Source organism: Neocloeon triangulifer, unplaced genomic scaffold, assembly GCF_031216515.1.
Source record: "Neocloeon triangulifer isolate White Clay Creek 2 clone unplaced genomic scaffold, ASM3121651v1 ptg000014l, whole genome shotgun sequence".
Lineage (NCBI taxonomy): Eukaryota > Metazoa > Arthropoda > Insecta > Ephemeroptera > Baetidae > Neocloeon > Neocloeon triangulifer.
The window spans coordinates 17,886,571-17,907,469 of record NW_026775556.1 but is presented as its reverse complement, the minus strand read 5'-3'; the positions used below and the strand labels follow the sequence as shown (position 1 = coordinate 17,907,469).

The window sequence follows — 20,899 nt, the reverse complement described above, 5'->3', positions numbered from 1 at the left end:
GTTACTACTGAAGCTGAAAATATGTATACACGGGAAAAGCGTGGCATTGATAATGCTGCATTAGTCTATTTAAGGCACGGCTGAAGTGGTTATTTTTAAAATTGTACATTTTTCCTTTCCATTATTAAGATAAGATGAGCCATAATGCAATTTTCAATACAATTCTGTATAGGGACTAGAAATATCATAAAAGAAGCACCAATGCTCAAGGTATGTGAATCATTTCATTACTTTAAATAACGCACTATATCTCGTTGGCTTCTTTATATTTTTTCTAATAGCTTAAAATAATTTATTATTGCAATAAATTGTAAAGTAAAATGCATTTCAAGTGCTCAGATGGCATACAGCATATTATTAATCACTAAAAATTGTATCAAAAGGAACAAAATTAAAAAAAAAAATTATAATATTTTAAATAACTTTAAATTGTACAGGGCATATTTAAAAATAATAATTAAGTTATTATTACTCATTGACTATTTTTAAATTTATAATTTGTATTGGGCTTATTAAGTTAAATTTTCTCATTATCTACAGTTTTTTTATTTTTTTATTATTGATATTTCTCCTGAAATCACGTTTTAATTTGGAGGAAATAAGGATAATACAAAAAAATTATATTTAAAAAAATAATAATTAATTCTAGAACAAAAATATTAAAACTGAAATTAATTTTGTTGCACAGCTGAACAATTTTGACGGATACAAGCTGAAATTACAAAATATGGGCTCCAATGGGCTCCAGATTTCTTTGCATAAAAATTTTCTCTCTCGAACAGATGCCTAGAATTATATCAAATTTAATTTAAAAATCCTCAATTTAGCACTAGAATAAATCAACAGATGCTATTTCCCATTGAAAACCACCTGCACTACCTTTCCTCGCTGCCAACGCAAATCGTCCCGTTTTGCAAACATCAAACTCTGATTGCATCATGTGGAAAAATGAGATTCAAGCTTGGCCGTGCTGGCGGATCGGCTGTGAAAAGCAATCAAAGCGCGCGCGTCTCTATATCCATCGAATCTATCATTCGAAGCCAATAAGTCGCGTCGCTTTTGCCGTCATCGGAAAAGCAGCCGTGGGCCCTGGTTTTGCGGAGAGACTCAAGTAAAATTTGTTTCCTGTCCGTAACATTTCTGAAACATTTAACTTGTCTTTCCAAAGCCATTCAGAGAGATTTTAAACCTTTCCGAAACCTTTAAGATACCTTTCTAAAGACCGTCAAGAAAACGACCAATTTTCTCTTACTTTGATGAAACCTTTCCCAACCTTTTCTCAAGCCTTTAATATTATATTTTACGTGTTGACAATTTCCCCGTGAATTACGAACCCATTCAGAAGCCATTCCGCAACCATTCAGCTCGTTCGCGTATCTTTGATTTTTTTCTATTTATCTCGCGACCCTGTCCCAAGCCTTTCTGTAGCTTTTCATAGTGCAGCGTGCGTTTGAGCATAATGCAATGACGTCATCAACTGCATGCACCCGCGCCGCTGTGCTAACAAAGCCTCCCGCGGCTTGCAATAATAATAGGAAAGATCCTTTTTTTTTTTGTTAAAATTATTCCATCCCTGGCTGCTTGCTGCTTGGCCCGCGGTCGGGAATGTGTTTACGAGCCCTATGTCGAAAATGCAACGTCGCGCCTCAGCTTTTCTCAAGAAAACTTTAAAGTGCACGGCGGGAGAAGAGCAGTTTGAAGTAAAATATAAAATATTTATTATTAAAAATAACTTCATTTGATCATTGAAGCAATGAAAGTTTGAACTAAGCAAAAATAAAATACGATTTTGCGCGTGTATGCTAATACTAAATAGATTGCATTTAAACATTTTGCTTATAGAAAGTAATTTTACAAAAATAATTATTACAAAATTTAATTAATTATTTTATATTTATCAGTTCTATTACCAGTAATAAATTATAATCTCGGAAAAATCTAACCATTTATATTTCAGGATAATTTTTTCAAATTCCGTTAATTCATACCTGATAAAGAAATAATTAATTAATTCATTTTTAAGTTTTGAGAAAAAATTAAATTGAGGCATTTGCCTTAAAGCTGGCTTTAATTGTCATATTACCTTTCTTTTTTAATTTTAGAAAATACATTGGATTTTTTAAAAATCACCTAAATCGGACTGATAGAACCAGAGATACACATTTTTGCATTCACCAAAAAATAAAATCTCTTTTAGCGCCGACACACACTTGCTGCAAGTGGACCTCCGCTTTCAAGCGTTCCTTACTTTGGCGGCGAAACTTCAGTTTTTGCTAATTATCTCGAGAACGGTTTGATATAATTATGTCAAATTTTCACAAAAGATGCAGTTTTGATCCCTTCAAATAAATATTATGAAATTGTTTTTTTAGATTATTAACAACTTGCTTAATTTCTCAATTTTGCACTTAAATTGCAAAAATGTATTCAAGAAAAAGGTCGCAACTAAGTAATAATTTTTCTGTGAGTCTCGTTAACATATCTAATGAAAGTTATATACTTGAAAGATTCATTCCTCTATCAGGTTAACTACAATAAAATTAGGAATGGCAAAAAACGTGTCTATCACACAAAACTAATGGTTGATAATACTTTGCACGTAATTAACAGAAAAATATGGTTCTACCACTCATCAGTCCAAAATTATAAGATGCAATGCAAGCAAAAGTTTTTATTCTAATATGTGCTAAGGGTTGACCCCTGCACAAGTGACCTTAAACCCTTAAATTAATAAATTTTTATTTTGACAACCACCAAAAGATGCAGTTTTTTATTCTGATTCTTAATATGATATTTTAAAATTTATCAGAGTTCCCAGATTTGCATAATTAATTAAAGAAAATTTGGGTTGTAAGAAAAGGGAGGTTAGGCAGCGCAGTGATAAACTTGTGTTTTGGGCTGCAGCGAGCATCTCTTATTTCTTTATATTTTGGACGACCCGATCCGCTGTGCCTATTGTTAAGTGTTTTGCTGCATGCTTCCTTATGCAGTTCAGGTAATGCACGGCACACACAATAGTCCCCAGGTTGCCACATTTCATCCCCTTTGTGAGCATGCGAGTTTCTCTTCAGTCGCGCTCGGCGGTTGGCCGGTATGGTTTGTTAAACAAGAGATGCTGCCGAAAAAATCTTCAAAATTCGCTATTCGCCCGCTTTATGCACAGCTGAAGAAAACGCCGATTGCCTGTTAAATATTAAGGTGAGTTTTCTTTTGTAATTTAAAGTTTGAATCGAGAAATTCAGAAGAAAATAATTTAAAAAAATGCAATTAAAAAAAGATCACTGCGGCTAATACAACGCGTTTAATTTGTTTTCAGATGAGCAGCAGCCTCCTTAGTACGGCGCCCAGGTACCAACCCTTATAGGCTCTAGCTTCAAAAGTGCGGGGAACAAATATCTAGCAGGTATGTGATTAAAAAACGATTTTAAAATGACTCGAATTAATGTTTGCGTCTCTTTTATGATTTCAGTTGCTGCAAGTGCAAATGATGCGCCCGCTCGGCATAGAAACAGACGCGCGACAATTTGGTTCTCTCATCGGATAAAGGATTTTTAGGCAAGATGACGAGTGAGTTCCATTTGAAATTATTGTGATTTTTTTCTATTTTTTGACAATAAATAGTCACCAAAAACGAATTTCTAAATGTTTTATTCCCTGTGACGTCATGAAATAAATGACGTCACTGTTCACCTGAAAGGCTTCGGAAAGCGCTCTGAAAGGTGTCGCTACAAAAGAATAAAGCGTCGCTATGAAAGCTTACGGAAGGGCTTGTTACAGCGATCGGAATGGTTTCGTAAAGGCTTCCCTCAAAACCTTCCGAAGCCATTAATTTTTCAAAATAATGGCATCTGAAAGGTTTGCGAATGGCTTCAGCTTCCATTTCAACTACATGAAGGGATAAAGGTTTCTTAAAAGATATTGAAAGGTTTCGGAAAGGCTATTTAATGGCACACGATTTTTACTTGAGGAGCTGGGAAAAAGTGGCATTACTCGCTCTGTCTGTGTGATTATCGGCGCAACCTCTCTCGCTCGCTCGCTTTGTGCCACGCTGATGATGACCTGTGGTGCTTTTGAACCGCAATCCGATCGATTTAATCACTGCTCTCTTTTAATCTCTGGCCCTGCCAATACATATCAAGTCGTTTTTTTACTCCACTCACGTGCAGGATTAATTTATATAAATGTATTTTTTATTTCACGAGACCATTTCACAAATTAAGCTTTCGGGGGGGTTTTTTGCAGTCGTCATCACTCAAAATAGGAATATTTTCACATTTTATTTTTTCATCAAGACCCGCGGGGTTGCGTATACAAAATATATATGCAAAAATAATAAAAACAATAAGAGACAGAAATACAGCATAAGCAGAATGTGCAACCGAGTTGACGAACAAAAGAAAAACGGAGTCGCGCGCGCGAGAAAACAATACCGCGACGCCGCCACCGACGACGAAGAGCTTTTCTTCTTATTCTCTGCTCGTCATCGCGCTTCTTCTCATTCTTTATGTGCAATCTTGAGTGCAGAAAAGCCGCCGGCGATTCGGAAAGTAATGGAGCCGCTGCAGAGCCTCCAAATTGGGTCAACAGAGTGTCAGGTGCGATATTATGTTGGTGTCGGTGTCTCTGCAGGTTTGATTCAGCAAAAATATTCTGTAAAATTGTGATATCATTTCCAGTCGTTTTTTTTTTTAATTTAAATTACATGATCAAATGTATCGTAATATTTTAAACTGATATCGTTGCTGCAGAATATGAGTTTTTCCCAATTAAAGCTGCATGGCAAAATACTATAGCACAGTTAGTAGCGGTGACTTTTTTTCTGAAATAAAAGTGAATTCTGCAAAAATAATACTTTGGTATATACACTGCTATATCATTAAAAAAAGGAAACAAATTAGGCGATTTAATTTATGAGTAATTAAAATGTTTTGATGGAGTAATGAAACGTTTTTTTATAATTTATACTTTACAAATTTCTTGCTTTAAACAACAGATAACAATACAATTTATTGATACGGCCATTTGAAATTGCAAAAATAAAAGAATAATTAAATATGTTATCAATCAAATTTTTCTATAAAATTAAACATTGTTTGTACGTTTTTATTTAATGTCGCGACAGAATTTAAAATGAAGCATTAAATGCAAAATTTTAAAACTCTTGACTGTGTCCAAGAGTGTTACTAGATAAAACCGACAAAACCAGAAACTTTAATCAAATTCGTCTTTTGCTTAAAAATAAACAAACTTTGAAAAAAAAATAAGCAGTGCTTCTTGATAGTATTTTAGTAATTAATGATTATTGTAATTAAAGAAACGTAGGTATTATATTCATTCTCCTCCTCTAAATTAAAATCGACTGACAAGGTATGCTCCCGAGATGACACACCCCGATTTCAATGAAAATTGGTGCACAACTTCTACTACCCATTGGTACCCCAGAACGGTCATTAATTTTTGCCCAATTTTCCTTGTTTAATTTTTGCCACTTAAACTCCATGTAATTTGAATTACATTGGAGAAATCAGATGTAGGCAAATTATATACACAGAGGACGCTTTTGTTGCCTACATCTGATCGTTTTTAACATGCGTTTTGATGGAAACTACCCTCCCTTGTGAAATTGGGCAACTTTTGATAGCCATTCCAGAACACCCAAGGGTAGTGCAAGTTGCATACCAACTTTCATCAAAATCGGCGTGTGTCATCTCGGGAGCATACCTTGTGAGAGGAAATGAATTTTGCAAATTAAAAAGATACTACAGAAATAAAAATATTCCTAATCATTTTTGCTTTTCCTATAATTGTCTCTATCTTGATATTTTCAGATTTGTTAAAAAAATCAGCCCTTTAGTTTTTTTATCCCTATCCTGAGCTTATGTAACTTCACGGGTGCCGCACAATCTGTCTTCTATCTTGGCTCTTTTATTCGACGTCTCCATACAATAATATCAGTGTGCTCGTCGATGCAAAAAACCGCACTCTCGGCGAGCACACATATGTTCGCCGCCGCCACCGCGAGCATGAAAATATATCGACAGGAAAGAAGGTCTGGTCGGCGTAGGACGATCAGGCGAAGGGACAGAGGCGAGAATCGAGCATTACGAGAAAAAGCCGAGAGGCCATGTTCTTTGCATGTGCTCAACTCCGACGTGTCACCACCGCCGGCACTTTTTTCCGCTGCTTTTTTGCTCAGACTGATAAATCGATTCACATATTCTCTGGCCCGCGTTCTCCACAAAAAGTCGGATTTTCCTCCAGCCGGTCAACAAACAGCTCTCCTTTGCAATTTTTCTTTCTGCTACATTTTCAAAGGCGGAAAAAGCTGCTGAGCGAAACGGAGGCGTGGATCTCCCATTTATTTGCTCAAATTGGATACACGGTGGAGCGTGACTGCTGTTTTGAATATCAAATATGCCCTATATTGTGTGTCTCTTCAAGAAAAAAGTTGTCTCACATTTTGTCACTTTTGTTTATCTCCTCTAAAGACTATGCATGATCTTTTGGTGGGAAATTTGGTGATATATTTTGAGGAAGAAAGCTTGATATTGCGCTAGCTTGCAAATTTAAGTATATTTTCCAGTATATTCTTAGCATTATACATATATTTTGAATTTACGCTTTGGGTTTATGTGTGTATTCTTGTTGTTTAAATTTTAAGTAATCAATCAAAATTGTTGACCCCGCTATACAGTGATTTTGAAACCTTCATGATTCAAGCAGCAAAATTTTTTTGTGTGTAAATTATATAAGCAAGTTCTATTTTGACGAAACTTTTTGATGTAATTTTTAAATATTTGCGAAAAATGTCTTTCATTAAATTTATATTTAGGTCATTTCAATCCATTATTTCATTAGTTTACTCCAAAATTTCAATTTTGTTTACATACAAACTATTTTATACGTTTTAAATCAGTAATGAATATTATACTTGCTGGATAAGTCTGTCAGATTTAATTCTGGCAAATTTCTTTTAAATTGAGAGTATTGTTTTTCAAAAATTGAATGTAAACAATGTACTTGTAACAATGTGGACAAATAAACAACAATAATAATAATAATAATGTGGGTTTTGAAAATGATGTTCATCCAACGCTAGATTTTGCAATTATAATAACTATTACACATGAATTCTTAATTACTTTATTTATCCTTTCTAGGAAGATTTAACATAATAATTATTGTGAGTGTGAACATGAAATAACTTTTGCTTTTATAACTTCCATAAATTCAAAAACAATTTGATTTTACCACTGCTTCATTTATTGTTTTGCTTTGTCAACTTTGTTCGTACATCGGTACCAACTATTGTTTGTGCTTTTAATGCATTTTCATGTCCCTCTCGGTGGAATATAAAATCACAGAGATAGGATTACGCCGACAGATGCATATTGAGTTTCACGTGAATAAACAACGCGACAGTGTGTGTGCCGGAAAAGTGACACTTTCACTGTTATTTGGCGTGATTTCTGTCACTCTCAATTTTTCGCGCGTGACAAACTCCAAATTCATCACTCTGGGGACACAAGAATCAATCTAAACCCCAATTTACCCAAAACTGATTAATTCCTCATCAACAAAAAACTGCAATTTCAACATTTTTGTTTGTTCCCAATTTATGAACACAATCAAAACTCCGATGAGTTATTTTTTTTAAATTAAAAAAAAAAAAAAATTTGAGAGAATATAAGAATACACTTGCGTGACAACGGCTTTTTCTTATTTTTAACTCCGAGCGAGGGGAGAAATTTGGATGAAAAATTGGCCTGGGTGGAAGTAGAGCATGAGCGACGCACTCGCGGCAAATAAATCATACACACTCGGAGGCTAGATAAATATTTATCCGCGACCGCTATGCAGCATTATGTTAATGAAACGTGTTTATTTCGGGGTAACATTTTTTCTGTTTTTTTTTTCGCCCTGCAATTTCATATACCTCTGCTCCCCCATTCATAAATGAGTGTGTTTATATCCCGATGCATGAGGTTTTTATACAAAAAATGTGTTTGCATTTCCCATAGGGATGCGTTCGCGGTGGCTGCGGGTCGCATAATAATATAAATCACACTCACTTTTCCGCCGGCGTGTTTTGAAATGCGCCGCCTGTTGTAATGAGTCTGTTAAATCGTAATTCATCTTCCCGCGTGCGTCCAAAATATGGGGAGATGAGCCGACAGTTGGGAATTTGAAACGAGTTTATGATTCCGTATGACTTCTTTATGGCACAATAAGATGTCTCAGTGAAATTTAACTGTTAATAAATACAAAAACAGTTTTTATTATAATATATTACTGTTAATTAAAAAATAATATAAAAATTAGAAAATCAATGAAAAATCCTAACACGACCCATCACTTTTTTGCATATTAGCTTTTTTTAAAATAAATTTGCCAAAAAATTATGAACTGCTGAGAACTAAAATAGTTTTCAGTTCAGTTATTTGTTTTGAAATAAATCCTAATGGATCACGAGACTTTCTTTTTTCACTACAAAAATTTTTCTCAAGAATTACGGCCTAGCTACGGAAATAGCAGAGCAGCAGCCGCGTCGTGTGCATGTTTTCTTATTATTTTTTCTCTCCATCGTCTTACATGGAGCAAGCCAACTCTATACTCTTGGGAAGGGTAAAATTTTTAGAGAGAGCTTGTGTAAACACGAAAACTCGTCCCGAAAGTTGCAGCACGCTCGTGTGGCGTCGGCGGACGCAATCTGGAAGTAATAACTAACTTTTAAACACTCCAAGATTTATTGAGAAAAGCAGAGAGAAGGGCCGAAAGTTTACAGAAAGCTATAATGACACCCTATGAGCTCTTATATTCCGCATCCAGGATAATTATTCGATTTTTTTCTTTCTAATGAAGGATATTTCTTATTAATAAATAAATAATTTAATAATTTCACAAATAGTCGCGGTTTTTCAAATTATAACTTTGATAAAAAAAAAAACTTAAAATTGTTAATTTTCTCTAATCTTTTTCTCCGGAAATGTATGATTTATAAATTTTGCAGTTTTACACTTGAAGTGGTAAATCTCATGATACAAATTATCGAAGATCTAATTTCTCTTATCAATAAGTTGAAAACGTGTTTCTATAATAATCCCGTGATGAGGGAAAAAGCGCATCCCTTCGCGCTTTTTTTTACCTAAAATAGGCTCCACCTTCTCGGCGAGTTCGGCGAAGGTGCCGCAGGTGGCACTCAGGTATGTCGCACCCATTTCCCCATCAGCTGATTTACAATAAACAAGGCGGTCGGTCTGGACCAAGCCAAGCTCCTCTCTCAGGATTTCTTCTCATAGAAAATGCGACCTCAAATTTGTCGACTTTGCGAGAAGCCTGCGATAAATGGTGGCATACGTGGGAATGAATTGGACAAGACGAAGTTTGCCGAGTGGTGTGTTAATTACCTGGACACTGATTTGGCTTCCGAGCTTCAAGACACTGACCTTGTCTGCTCCATTTGCGTTGCAGATGCCAGGTATGTATTTTTACTCTTTGAAATATCCTTTGATCAGTATAAATTTATTGGAAATTTTTACTGATGAAAGAAATAATTAATTAAAAAAATTTAATTTCTACTTTTTCAAGGTTGTTGTTCGAGAATGATGCGGGAAAATTTCAGCTATTTTCAATTGATAGTTTGCAGTGGTGGCCACAAATTTATATGGAAAAGGATCAAAGTTCATTGCAGGAGAAATGTGATGGTAATTTTTTTTCTCCAAATAATCTTGTATGATTCAAGTTAACTGATCTTAAAAATTGTTTTTAGCTGATAAAGATCAGCAGAAGGAAGTGCAGCTCCCTCAATCAACTATAACTAGCGTTGAGGGAAACGATTCTGAACAAATACCAGCTGAAAAAATGAAAGAAGAGTGCGTCTACTGTGGTAAAATATGTATGGGGGACATCGTTGAGCACGTCAAGATGACACATGCAGATATTGCGATAAGGTGTGATTATTCAAAACAATGTGCAAAATATTTTCACACTCTTCTAGACAGAGAAATTCATGTCAAATTTTTTCATCTAATGCAAAAAGTTTGTGGATGCATTTACTGCTCATGGTGTGGCATAACAACAGACGAATTGAAAGATCATGTAACAAAAAACCATCGGAATATTGCTTTTATTTGTGCGTACAAACATTGCGAGGATTATTTCAAAACTCAAGATGAGCTCGTAAAGCATATTAAAACAACTCATCACACGATGAATTGCCTGTTGTGTGATTTCACAACTTCAAATAGAGGTCACTTAATGCAGCACAATGCAAAAGAACATACCGAACAATCAAATTTCCTCAAATGTCCAGAATGCCCAAGTGGCTTTGCCTGCAGTAAAAGTTTGTATCTCCATGTAAAAAATAACCACTCTTTTAAGAGGTGTCCTGCTTGCAAAGTTACTTGCAATGCCAAAGCTTTCTCGCAGCATACAAAATCGGTTTCATGCAAAAAATGTGGAGCTCAGTTTACCTGTAGCAACTCAATGGCTAATCACAAATCAGAAAATAAATGTAGCGCCATTTTCCTGTAGGATTGTGATTTATATTCCAAAAGAATTGACTGAAAAGTTGAATTGAATGACCAACGGCGTTTCAGACCAGGAAGATAATTTCATTTTTTAAATGAACTTGAAAAAAAAGTATAGTAATTGAGAAAATGATTTATTTACTCTCAATTTTTGTCTATATTTCCTTGCATTAATTCTAATTTTTTATTTAGTTGGAAAATAATGTAAAATTATTATAATTCATAATGGTTTCCAGGTTTTGTGAAAAATGAACTGTTTTACGCGGAGTTCATTTTGGCCCGGTGTAATTACAGTCGGATTTATGCGAGTTTAAACAGGCCGAGAATGAATTTGCGTTGCAAAACAACGAGCCCGCTGAAATTGGGAAATATTTACGTGCACACGAGCGCGCGGCCGTTTTCAATTATTTCCAAGCCCGTATTTGCTAAACAGAAAAAATGTCCGTGCCGAGAAATTTACGACTGCGCCCGCCCATGTAATTTTGTCCCGCGCTAGATAAATTGCGCGCCGGGCACGGACGACGCATTCATGCATAAATCGCGTTGCGATTCAACGCGCCTATCTCTGCAAATTTGAAAATGTGTGGTGAAAAATGACGGTATTTAAAGAATACTATAGCAATTTGTATGAAACATTGCAGGATTTTGAAGTATAATATAATAAATCAAAATTAAATTTAAAAATACTTATTTAACTTATTTGCTTTTTAATTGACCGAAAAGTTATAGAGCTAAATTTTATTTAATTATCAATTAATTAAATGATGAACAAAATTATTTGCAAATGGGCAATTTTCTTTTTATATTGTAATCATTTTATTACATTTGGTTGGCTAAAATAAATTAAAGTTTCACAAGAATTGTCAACTTTGATAAATCTAGAATGCTTTATAAAATTAAATTGAATTTAAACTAATTGTGAATTTTAAGAAGGAGCAATTTTTATAGCAAACTTTTTTATTGCGGCGTCATAAATTGCTGCCTTGGTGCGCAAGGTGCTGGCATGCGAAAAACAAACACACACGAGCGCCCTGTTCTGTTCCCTTTTCATAAAACAGCGACCCAAATACACGCTACACTATTTGTTGCGGAATTCGCTTTTGTTTTTGTCGCTTAAATTCGCCACGCCGGCGGCGCCCTTTTGTGTCTGCGTGCCGCGTGTTTTCGCCCCAGTGGCGCACGCATATTTCATGGAAAGATCTAAACAAAAGCGGAGAACAAAACGTTTGTGACTCTCAATGTGTGTATATTTAATCAGAAAAGTGCATTCCACGGATAGCGCCGGGAACTCTTTTCGCCTCGTTTGCAACTCTCAATGTGTGCTTCACGCACAATTGAAATTTTCTACTCGTCATCGCGTTTGAAAATTGAAAATCACACCCTGGTGGTGGTATGTGGAGGTTCATTTACTCTGATTGCATGAAAGTGAATTAACAATTTAAGCTGTTAGAACCAACGTTGAGTTAGAAATTTTACAAAAGAGGGGCTTTTTGTTTCAAGCTGTTAAATTTTGTAAATTTTTACTCAACAAACAAAGTATAAATAATTGCATGTAGCAATAAATTTATTAACAAAGGTCTTTAAGCAGGAAATTTGTGAGTGTCCCAAGACCGAGTAAAATTTTAAATTTTCGTTCAATAAATTCCTAAATTTCAATTTTCACCTAGATTTTTGTGTTGATGTTTATATTAGCTATTAATGAATCAGGAATTTTTTCTAAATCTACTTCACATCCTATACAATATCAAAATTTAGGTTCGTTAAATTTCTGATTTGTTAATCATTATTAATATTTTTAATGCTATCTTAAGGCCCACATTATAAATTCATATACATTTTTTAAATATTCAGATTCATATTGACCGAGAAGAAAAAATTATCATATTTACTTATAAGTTAAATTCAGTTCTTCCTCTTCTCAAATTTCAGTTTCTACCAAACGTATTGAAAACTGATGCAAAACAAATTAGTTCTCGCCCTTTCCCCCAAACCTTATTTATGAAATCCAATTTTGATGTTATTCGAGAGAGGATCGAGTAGAAAAAAATGATGATGATGTAAATCGGCTTCCCTGCTCTCTCTTGTATCCACTTTAAGCCGAAATGACTTTTGTTGGCCGCAAAATGGGAGCTTGATGTGACTCGCATTGCAGCAACTCTCGGATGAAACCTTAATGCGACCAACAGCGCACGGATTATTTTCCTCGGGGAGCAACTTGGGCCGACGATCTGCCGCACGCTGATATTATTCAGCTAGTTGCTGTTTCGCCCGCGTAATTAGCATTCCGCCCGGCGACAAAAACAATTATTAATCGAGAGAGAAGCAAGGCCCGGAGCCCGCAGACGACCATGATGATCTGGCGAAATTAACACAGTTTTTTGTCCGCAGAGAGACAAAGCGGTGAAATTGCAAAAACAAAAGTTTGAATATTAAAACGCGACCCCAAAGCGGAGACAAAAAGGATTTTTTTTTTAATAATGGCCTCGGAATAGAACAGCAGCAATTTGTGTGCGGCTCGTCTAGCTGCTCTGTTATTAAAATCTGCTGCGCCACATTTTTTTTTAGCAACATATCTCTATTTTGACAAAAGACTCGTCGCCGAGTTCGGTTAATGAGGTGGCTGATTACTTTGCCCTTCTCGTCTCGCAGCAGCTTTTGCGATTCGGAAGCAAAAAGAGCGCGTCTTCTTAATGGCACAGAAAGGCGAACATAATCTCTTCACGACGCGAGAACTGCCACAGTGCGCTTAATTGAGCCGCAAATGCGCTAATTTGATTGCCACCGCCGGGAAAAGAAAAGTATAGTGTCGCGTGCGAGTTATTGCCAAGTAGCGCAAAGTAATTAAAAGACGCGAGAGCACAATTTGTTCAAAAGGAAAAGCGCATAAGGGCTCTTTTGAAATATATGCGAACAAAATAGGGGCTGTGAGTCGCGGGAAAGATTAATTTTAAGTAAGTCTTCGGGGATGGCAACAATTTGCTTTTTCCTTTTGCATAATATGCAGATTCTAGACAAAAAAAGAGGGTCTCCTATTAAAAAAAAAATGTAACATCTTAGGCTATTTTCAATCAAAAAGTAAAAAAAGGTTTTTGTAACGTAGAAAAAGTTTCAAAAAGTTTCTACGCGTACTATGATTTTTTTTAATTATAAGGTTGAATAAAATTATTCTTCATTTGAATTTTTATGTTTTACAATTTATGATGGCACTGATTTTCAAAACAACAGACAGAGTCTAAAAAGAATCAAATAATTTGAAAACAATTTTTCCTTATGAAGACGCTTTTAAAGTATCTTAGATTGTGAACCAGAAAGGCTAAATTTGCAAAAAAAGATTTCATGAAAAAATAAATAGACTGTGAGAAAAAAAACTAAATTTAAAATTCTTAAGATCTCTTAACTCTCACCATTAAATATTTGCTATTAACGTTCTGAAAATAGATTTGGAATTAGAGCACAGCACTCTATTAGGAAACTTTCAGCAGCACTCAACGATCGCAATTTTCGTCTCGACTTTCTTCCCGAAGGCGTCTTTCTCTCTCCTTGCTTTTCTTCGGAGAATTTCACCCACACCCTCTTGCGTTCATGTCGTCCTTATTTTTCTCGTCAGAGCTTTAACAAGCGCAATTCCGCCCTAAAACGCATTAAAGTCTGGCAGAGCCCAATTCGCGCGCACCAAGTGGCGAATAATCAGCACGTGTATTACATCATGGTATACATACCTGTCGCGTCTCATTAGGGATAATTAGAGCCGGCCCTGATTATTATGCGCATCATTATGACGACTGCCTCCAACTTCTTGAATTTTGCGCGACACGCGCGCGCGGATAATCTAATAAAATGGCAAGTCTGCATCTGCAACTTTGGGCGTCATCCTGGCCGCGCTTTATCTCCGCAGCAGCCCAAGGGAGCAGCACAGAAACTTGGATTCAATTACGCGCTGACTTGGCAGTGGATGTTTTGATGCTCGTTTGGTTTCGTCAAATGAAATTTCCCTGAACTGCGACGCAGGATGAACTAATTAGATATTTAAACTTGCATTCAAACATTTCAAACGAGAGAATGAGAAGTAAATTGCTAAAGAACGTGTGATAATGAAAATTAGATTGTTGTTTTAATTCAAAGAACAGTTTTACTTTCAATTTAGAAAGCATATTATTTCACAAAAGTATAATGAAAAATATTTGTTAATAAAATTAAAAATTTTATTTCTAAAAATAAATTAAGATACTTTGAAATTTGAAACCCCTGCTGCGCAAACTGATAAAATATAATGTTGAAATTTTAATAGCAATATCATGTAAAATAAAAAATATAAAAAATTCATATTTAATTGTTACAAAATTTTGGGAAAATAAAGTAATCATAAGTTCTTTCAATCAATCTAGTCTAAAAATAGACTCCAGTTATTCATTTTGTTGAGAAGTGATGATGTTTTGTTTCGCCCTCAATTCCGTCGTGTCATTTCCGTCTATCGACTTTCAACAAATGAAGATATTTAGCATAGTAACGAGCCATCGTCGCGCGGTGGTTTCGTGACTTTCGCAGCTCGCATATTAATAACCCTTTTATTTCTTCATCCTTCTATACTCAAAGACAGAGGAATACTTGTGTCGCCGAATATTTCATCTTGGCGTGCTCGTGGCAATCAATGCCGAACCGTGCAATTAAGGTTCGGGGATAACCATAAATTAAAAGCAGCCGGGGCCGATTTCGGATTCGTTGTTTTATTATTACTGGTGTGTTGCTGCGATGCTAATAACAACGTACGGAGCGCCCCTTGCAGCTTCTGCAGCACGCGAGCCACGCGCGTGCTGAATGAGCGCGGGTGGCATAAATTATTTAAAAGGACAACCCTCCACGCGCGTTTCGCGCGCAGTTTTCTCGGGGATAAACAGTAATTATAATTATAAGCACGGTAATAATTGGTGTGTGCGTGCGTGCTGATAATTGCGAAGAGCTGGCGAATTAATATAACGCATGAGGAGGTGTGCCATATACCGGGAAACGAGCCAGTTGGTTTTACTCTGGAAATCATAAATTTTTTAGGACCGAGGGTGAAACCAGAGCTTCATTAGGATGAACAGACACACAACATGAACCTATGTTAATTAAAGTTCTCTGAATTACGCTCTTGTTACAGTTTTTTTCATCAAATATCAATTTACTTCATACAATATTCTGCTTTAAATTTCAATAAAATATCTAACTCAGCTCTTTAATACTTTATATAGCAGATTTTGTAACAAAAAGATCTAAGTTTTTTTCGGCCACTTTTAAAAATTGGCTTTATGAGCGTAAGCTTGTCAATTAATTTTCAAGTGCAGGATCACTTTCATAAACTGACACAAACGCAGAGGTGATTGATTAATATTTTACCCAAATTAATTTTGATTTATATATTTGAGGTTAATAAAAATAAACTTAAAATAAACTGAGGATTTGCAAAGTTTATTTTGTGGTCGAAATCAGATGGAGAAACGAAAAAAAATTGGCAAAAAATAAGAGGTCATTAAAAAATAGAAATACTTATTAGACATATTTTATTTTATATTTTTTTTTTAATTTTTAAATTATTATTTATTCATTCTTAAAATCATTTAAAAATTGAAGATCTCCGCATTATATCATTCAACACAATTATATTTATATGTAATTTCCATGCCGTCTCCGTTGGACATGCACATTATTTCCGAGTTGTTTGCTCCCTCTCTCGCTTGCATGCACGCCAAATTATATTATACATTGGGCTGGTCACACGAATTCACAGCAACTAGAGCAGTTGCGTGCAATTTGCAAAATGTCGTCCCGTTTTTAATTTCGCTCCTCCAGCCACGCGGGTCCATAAAGTTTCGCTGTTTACGCGGCACGAGAGCTATTAGACTTTTTGCATAAATCAACATGAGTAATAGGGTCATTAAATTCACTTTCTCAACAATTATTATCATACTCTTGACCGAAAAGTTTTTTACACGCTCTCCAGAGACTTAAATCTGAAATTATATGCCACGGAGGGATAAGAATATAAATTCCAATTATTACTGATTACAATCTCCGAATAAGAAGGCATTCTAAATTTGGTCTGAATTTACATTTAGTTTTATAGAGTATCAAATAAAATGAAATTCAATATTCGTTGTATTCATAATGTAATAAAAGCAAGAATTTGGAGTTAAAGAGTCGCTCTAGTAATGAATATTGATTTTAAAAGATCACGAAATTTCAAATAACATGAAATTGAAATAATGATTAAAAAGTAATTCAAGACACTCTCACGAGATAAAACAGAGGTTTTTCAGACTTGATCCTTTCCGCCAAAAACATCAAATAAGCTACAACCTTGAAACATAGAGATCGAGACTTAACTCCAGTTTTGAATGTTTTGGCGGGAATAAATCAATTTCCGGTAAATTCTATTTTGAACTTAATGTTAGGAGTGTTATTCAATTTTGTGATTTATACTAAAATCACCACCAATGAACTGAATTTGATGCAATTAGAGTTAATAAATCATTAAATTTTGTCTACTTTCAAATTAAAAAATGAAAATGGAGAAGTTCCCTAGTTATTAAATTTTCAAATTATTTACCCAAACGAGAATTGATGTTTGAAATGAAACGAGTCACGAGAGTAAACTGCGGCGTTCCTTCCTTCCTTCAAAATTCATCACGTGCACGCGGAGAAAGTCGCGGGCAAATACGTACCTGGGGATTTTAACGACAACCGACTGTGCATGGGGCGTGCGGCAGGAAATTGAGCCGCGGCGAGCACGAGATTTTCGGCGGCAAAAAGAGAGACTGCTTCTTATCTAGCTGTTCTCTGCGGGCGCGACGAACGCGTTGCGGGGTGTGTTATTCTATCTGCGCTCCGCCGCCAAATCCCAAACCTACTTTATTCCGCGCAGCAAAGTGAATGGATCTCTACGTCCTCGTGTAAAATTGCGTTTTCTTCCCACTTGGGTTGTCGGAGGACGTGTAATGCGAAATTTGTTCGGCACGCGAACCCGACGACTATAATGACCTTCTTTTTTCCGTCGACTCGTCTCTCTCGCGAGGGATTATTTTGATGTTGCGCACAGCAGATTATTCTCTTTCTTTTCTATTTTCTGCTCTCTTCCGCATCGCTTTATGCAGCAGACAAGATTAACTTTCACGACTGAAAATTTCGCCTAGCATACAATATACGGCGAGCGATAAGTAGTGCGGAAGAGTGCAAAGCACAGGATTACAAGAAGATTTAAGTTCTTAGTATGAGGAAATTTCATCGCAAGATAATGATGCCAAATTTTGAAACTAATTAAGTTACAATGTCAACTCTATGATTTAAGATGAATTTTTTTACAGTAAGCAGTAAGGATTAAAAATGAAGTGTAAATTAGCAGACAAAAAATTAACTTTAATTGATTTATTTTCAAGAATATACTTTAAATGTTGTATTTTTATTTTATTTTAGGAAATTCACATTATATCTTATTATAATAAAAGATAAATTCAATATATTTAAAGCAATAAAATTAGATGATTTTTTTTCAGCATCGAACCTCTCGCTATCAATGAAAATATTTGAATTTTTATACAGTTTTTATAAATTTTAGAAAACGTCAATAATTAATGTGTCAATATTTAATAAATATTATTTAATTTTTGGTTTTTTACTTGTAAAATTATTTTAATAAAGAAAAACAAAATTGTAATTTTTTTAAAGATCTTGACAATGAGATATTTTTAATCTGTTTACAAAATTAAGTAATCATTTAATATTTCTAATAAAAACAAATTGTCAAGCTTTGAAAATGCATCCAGCGCTGCAATATAGGGTGTAATTACAAAAGAAAACAGGCTATTTTAATTGTAAGAATAACAGAATAGAAGCTGCGTTAATTTTCATTACAGCATTCATTAACAGCCCGTTGCGATAGAAAAAACAAGGCTCGTCTCCTCTACATTTTGCTTCGGGCAGATTTCTTCTTGTTTGAAACATCCTTATAGAAAAAGCACTGGAGCATATTTTTCCACCTTTGTGAATTCCTGATTGCGAGATTCTAAGGAAATTGGAGCGCCTCTAGCAATTAAATTAACTGACATTTCAAATAGAATTACACATTTCATTATTCACCGGAATAGAAAACAGAAGCAGCGCTTCTAGTTCTTTTTACTTCTGTTTGTTGGTGCAGCAGGAAAAGTCGGAGTAAAAACAGGTTCCATTTTTCTTCCACTCGGCGAGGCGCGTTTATCAATTTTTCAGCGCCGCCAAGCGTTTTTCGAATGAATAAATAAATAAATCGCGGGCGCGCGCGCAGAGGCAAATAATCCATCAATGGCCGACTGCTGTCGCGTGTCGCAATTAAATTTTCAATACTCGTCGTCGTGTGCAGCGTGTGCTGTCCAAAGGAACGAGGCAAAAAGCAGAGAGACCCGTTTTTTCGCCTAACGCGACTCGTCATGCGAGAATGTGCTTTTGATTTATTCTCGGCGAGCGAGAGAGGGTTGTTGCGCGCCGCACACCAACTTTGATTTATCAATTTGGATACTGATTTTGTTTGAATTCCATTTGCGACTACAGATATTGACGATCGATTCTGTCGTCAATAATAATGGAACGTGAATTTATTATTCATTCTTCATGTCCTATTTGCAAAAAGGAAACATGAGTAGAAAAAAGGGAATTTTCAATTTTCAATGAAAGTATTGCCGACTTTTAATAACAATCAAATACTACATGTAAATGTAAATATTCTCTGATGTTGAGATTGGGATTTTTAATAAATTATTTATTTCTGTGGTCTAGACCAATATTTCGTTTTTATTTTTCTCTCAAATTATACACTGTTATCATATTTCAATTTTTGAAAACAACAATAATATCTCATTGTCAGCCCAAATTTTTCTTTTTCATTTTTGAATTTCGAAAAATGCTCTGGCAGATAAGAAATAAATTATTCACAAATATTCATTAAAAACGTTTGGAACAAGATTGTGTTTTAACTTTGGAAATATATGTGATCCTCATAATATTATCTCAAATCAATGATTTTGTAATTTTCCATATGAATGGCGTGCAAAAATATTAAAATATTACACTGACTTGAGCATTTTTTTTTTATCCGAAGTGGAATGGAGAAACGTTTATTTGATCTTGAAAGTAAAAATCTACATCATTAGCTCAATTTAAAAATGAAAAAAATCAAAATTATTAAGAAAAATATTGTGACTTTTGAATAGAAAATAATAACCGAATGAAAAATATTTGTATAGTTAAAGGCAAATCCTCTGATTAGCTAGTTAAGGGTTGAAGCTTTCAATCCGAAAAGACAATCGGTTTAGCAAAAACCACAGCTGCTGTGTTTATAGTCTGGACGAATAAGTACCTTCTAGTGTTTAATGCTGCAAAACCGTCGCCACCGACGTTCTCGCTTAAGTACGCTCGGATTTTTTTGTCATGTTAGTGTATATGTACACGATGGAAACACAATATATCGCATTTCCATGTAGGCGACACAAAAGCCGGCCACAGAACAATGGCGAATAAAAGCGAGCGGCCGGGGTTGCACAACTTCCACCACCAGCAGTCAAGCGGAGGCTTAAAAATATAAAAAAAGCACGCGGCGCTCTTTCGTAATTATATGAATAATCTGGGCTGTTGGAGGGAAAGTGTATGGGCAACAAAAAGAGGGCGCGTGCATAAAAGCTTGGGAAGGACGAGTGGAGCGTAAACGAAGCGGTGGAGTATTTTCAAGGAGAGCAGGAGATGAGTCGTTAAATGTGAGTTATGGTGATGCATTTATTTGATGTGCTGAAATAACAACAGAGGGAACGGAAAGGACTGTCCGAATGACCATTGTTGCTGAAATGTTGACGGCCGCCATTGAAAAAGAAATATGGCGGCAATATAACGTTAGACTATCTATTTGCCAAATGTTTTAGAGTTCTGTCCCAAACTAAACACAAAAATGATGGTTTATATTATTTACCTCAAGAGTTTATAAACTCAAAATCAGAACTCATCAAGAACTTCACAAACCATGATTATATTAACATTATTAAAGCTCCAAAGTTTATCAAGATTTATCAACATTCCAAGTCCAATTATTAAATTATTGATGTTTTAATCGTTCAAGCAATACATTTTAACGTTCCGACGAAACGTTCCTTTGAGCAAATTCTAATTTCTCCAGCGAATATAAACGCGTATAATTGTATTTACACAATCAGCAGCCCGCCTTGCCATTTCCTATGCGGGGTTGGCAAAAATCGTGACGACTTCTCGTTTCGCAGCCGAAACTTCATCCAATTTTCTCCTAATGAACCGCGCGGAGAGAGAGAATTGTCTTCCGCTAATTGCGCGCCTTGCGAATATAATTATCGGACGGAAAG

The 20,899-nt window shown here is 35.3% G+C and overlaps 2 protein-coding genes and 1 long non-coding RNA gene across 4 annotated transcripts in view; 2 read left to right on the top strand and 1 right to left on the bottom strand.

Annotated features, from left to right (window-relative positions):
• LOC132200328 (leucine-rich repeat-containing protein 24) overlaps nt 1-20,899 on the bottom strand; it is a 188,953-nt gene that overhangs the window by 108,620 nt on the left and 59,434 nt on the right. The window lies entirely within an intron of this gene.
• On the top strand, nt 3,077-3,615 carry LOC132201425 (uncharacterized). The gene is made up of 3 exons (XR_009442269.1): nt 3,077-3,198; nt 3,317-3,403; nt 3,470-3,615. It is a non-coding gene; the product is annotated as an uncharacterized LOC132201425 (long non-coding RNA).
• On the top strand, nt 9,236-11,188 carry LOC132200403 (putative zinc finger protein 727). 2 transcript variants are annotated; one of them, XM_059625842.1, is made up of 3 exons: nt 9,236-9,478; nt 9,640-9,704; nt 9,770-11,188. In XM_059625842.1, the coding sequence occupies exons 1-3, from the start codon at nt 9,303-9,305 to the stop codon at nt 10,531-10,533; spliced, it is 1,005 nt and encodes a 334-aa protein (XP_059481825.1). In that variant the 5' UTR covers nt 9,236-9,302; the 3' UTR covers nt 10,534-11,188. The 2 variants fall into 2 exon arrangements, with proteins under 2 accessions (XP_059481825.1, XP_059481824.1); XM_059625841.1 differs by having other exon boundaries at nt 9,589-9,704.

Bases quoted from the DNA above. Each gene is read 5' to 3' on its own strand.
- LOC132200403 (XM_059625841.1), top strand. From the start codon at position 9,303: ATGCGACCTCAAATTTGTCGACTTTGCGAGAAGCCTGCGATAAATGGT. The intron at 9,479-9,588 runs GTATGTATTTTT...TACTTTTTCAAG, and splicing joins ATTTGCGTTGCAGATGCCAG to GTTGTTGTTCGAGAATGATG. The intron at 9,705-9,769 runs GTAATTTTTTTT...AATTGTTTTTAG, and splicing joins ATTGCAGGAGAAATGTGATG to CTGATAAAGATCAGCAGAAG.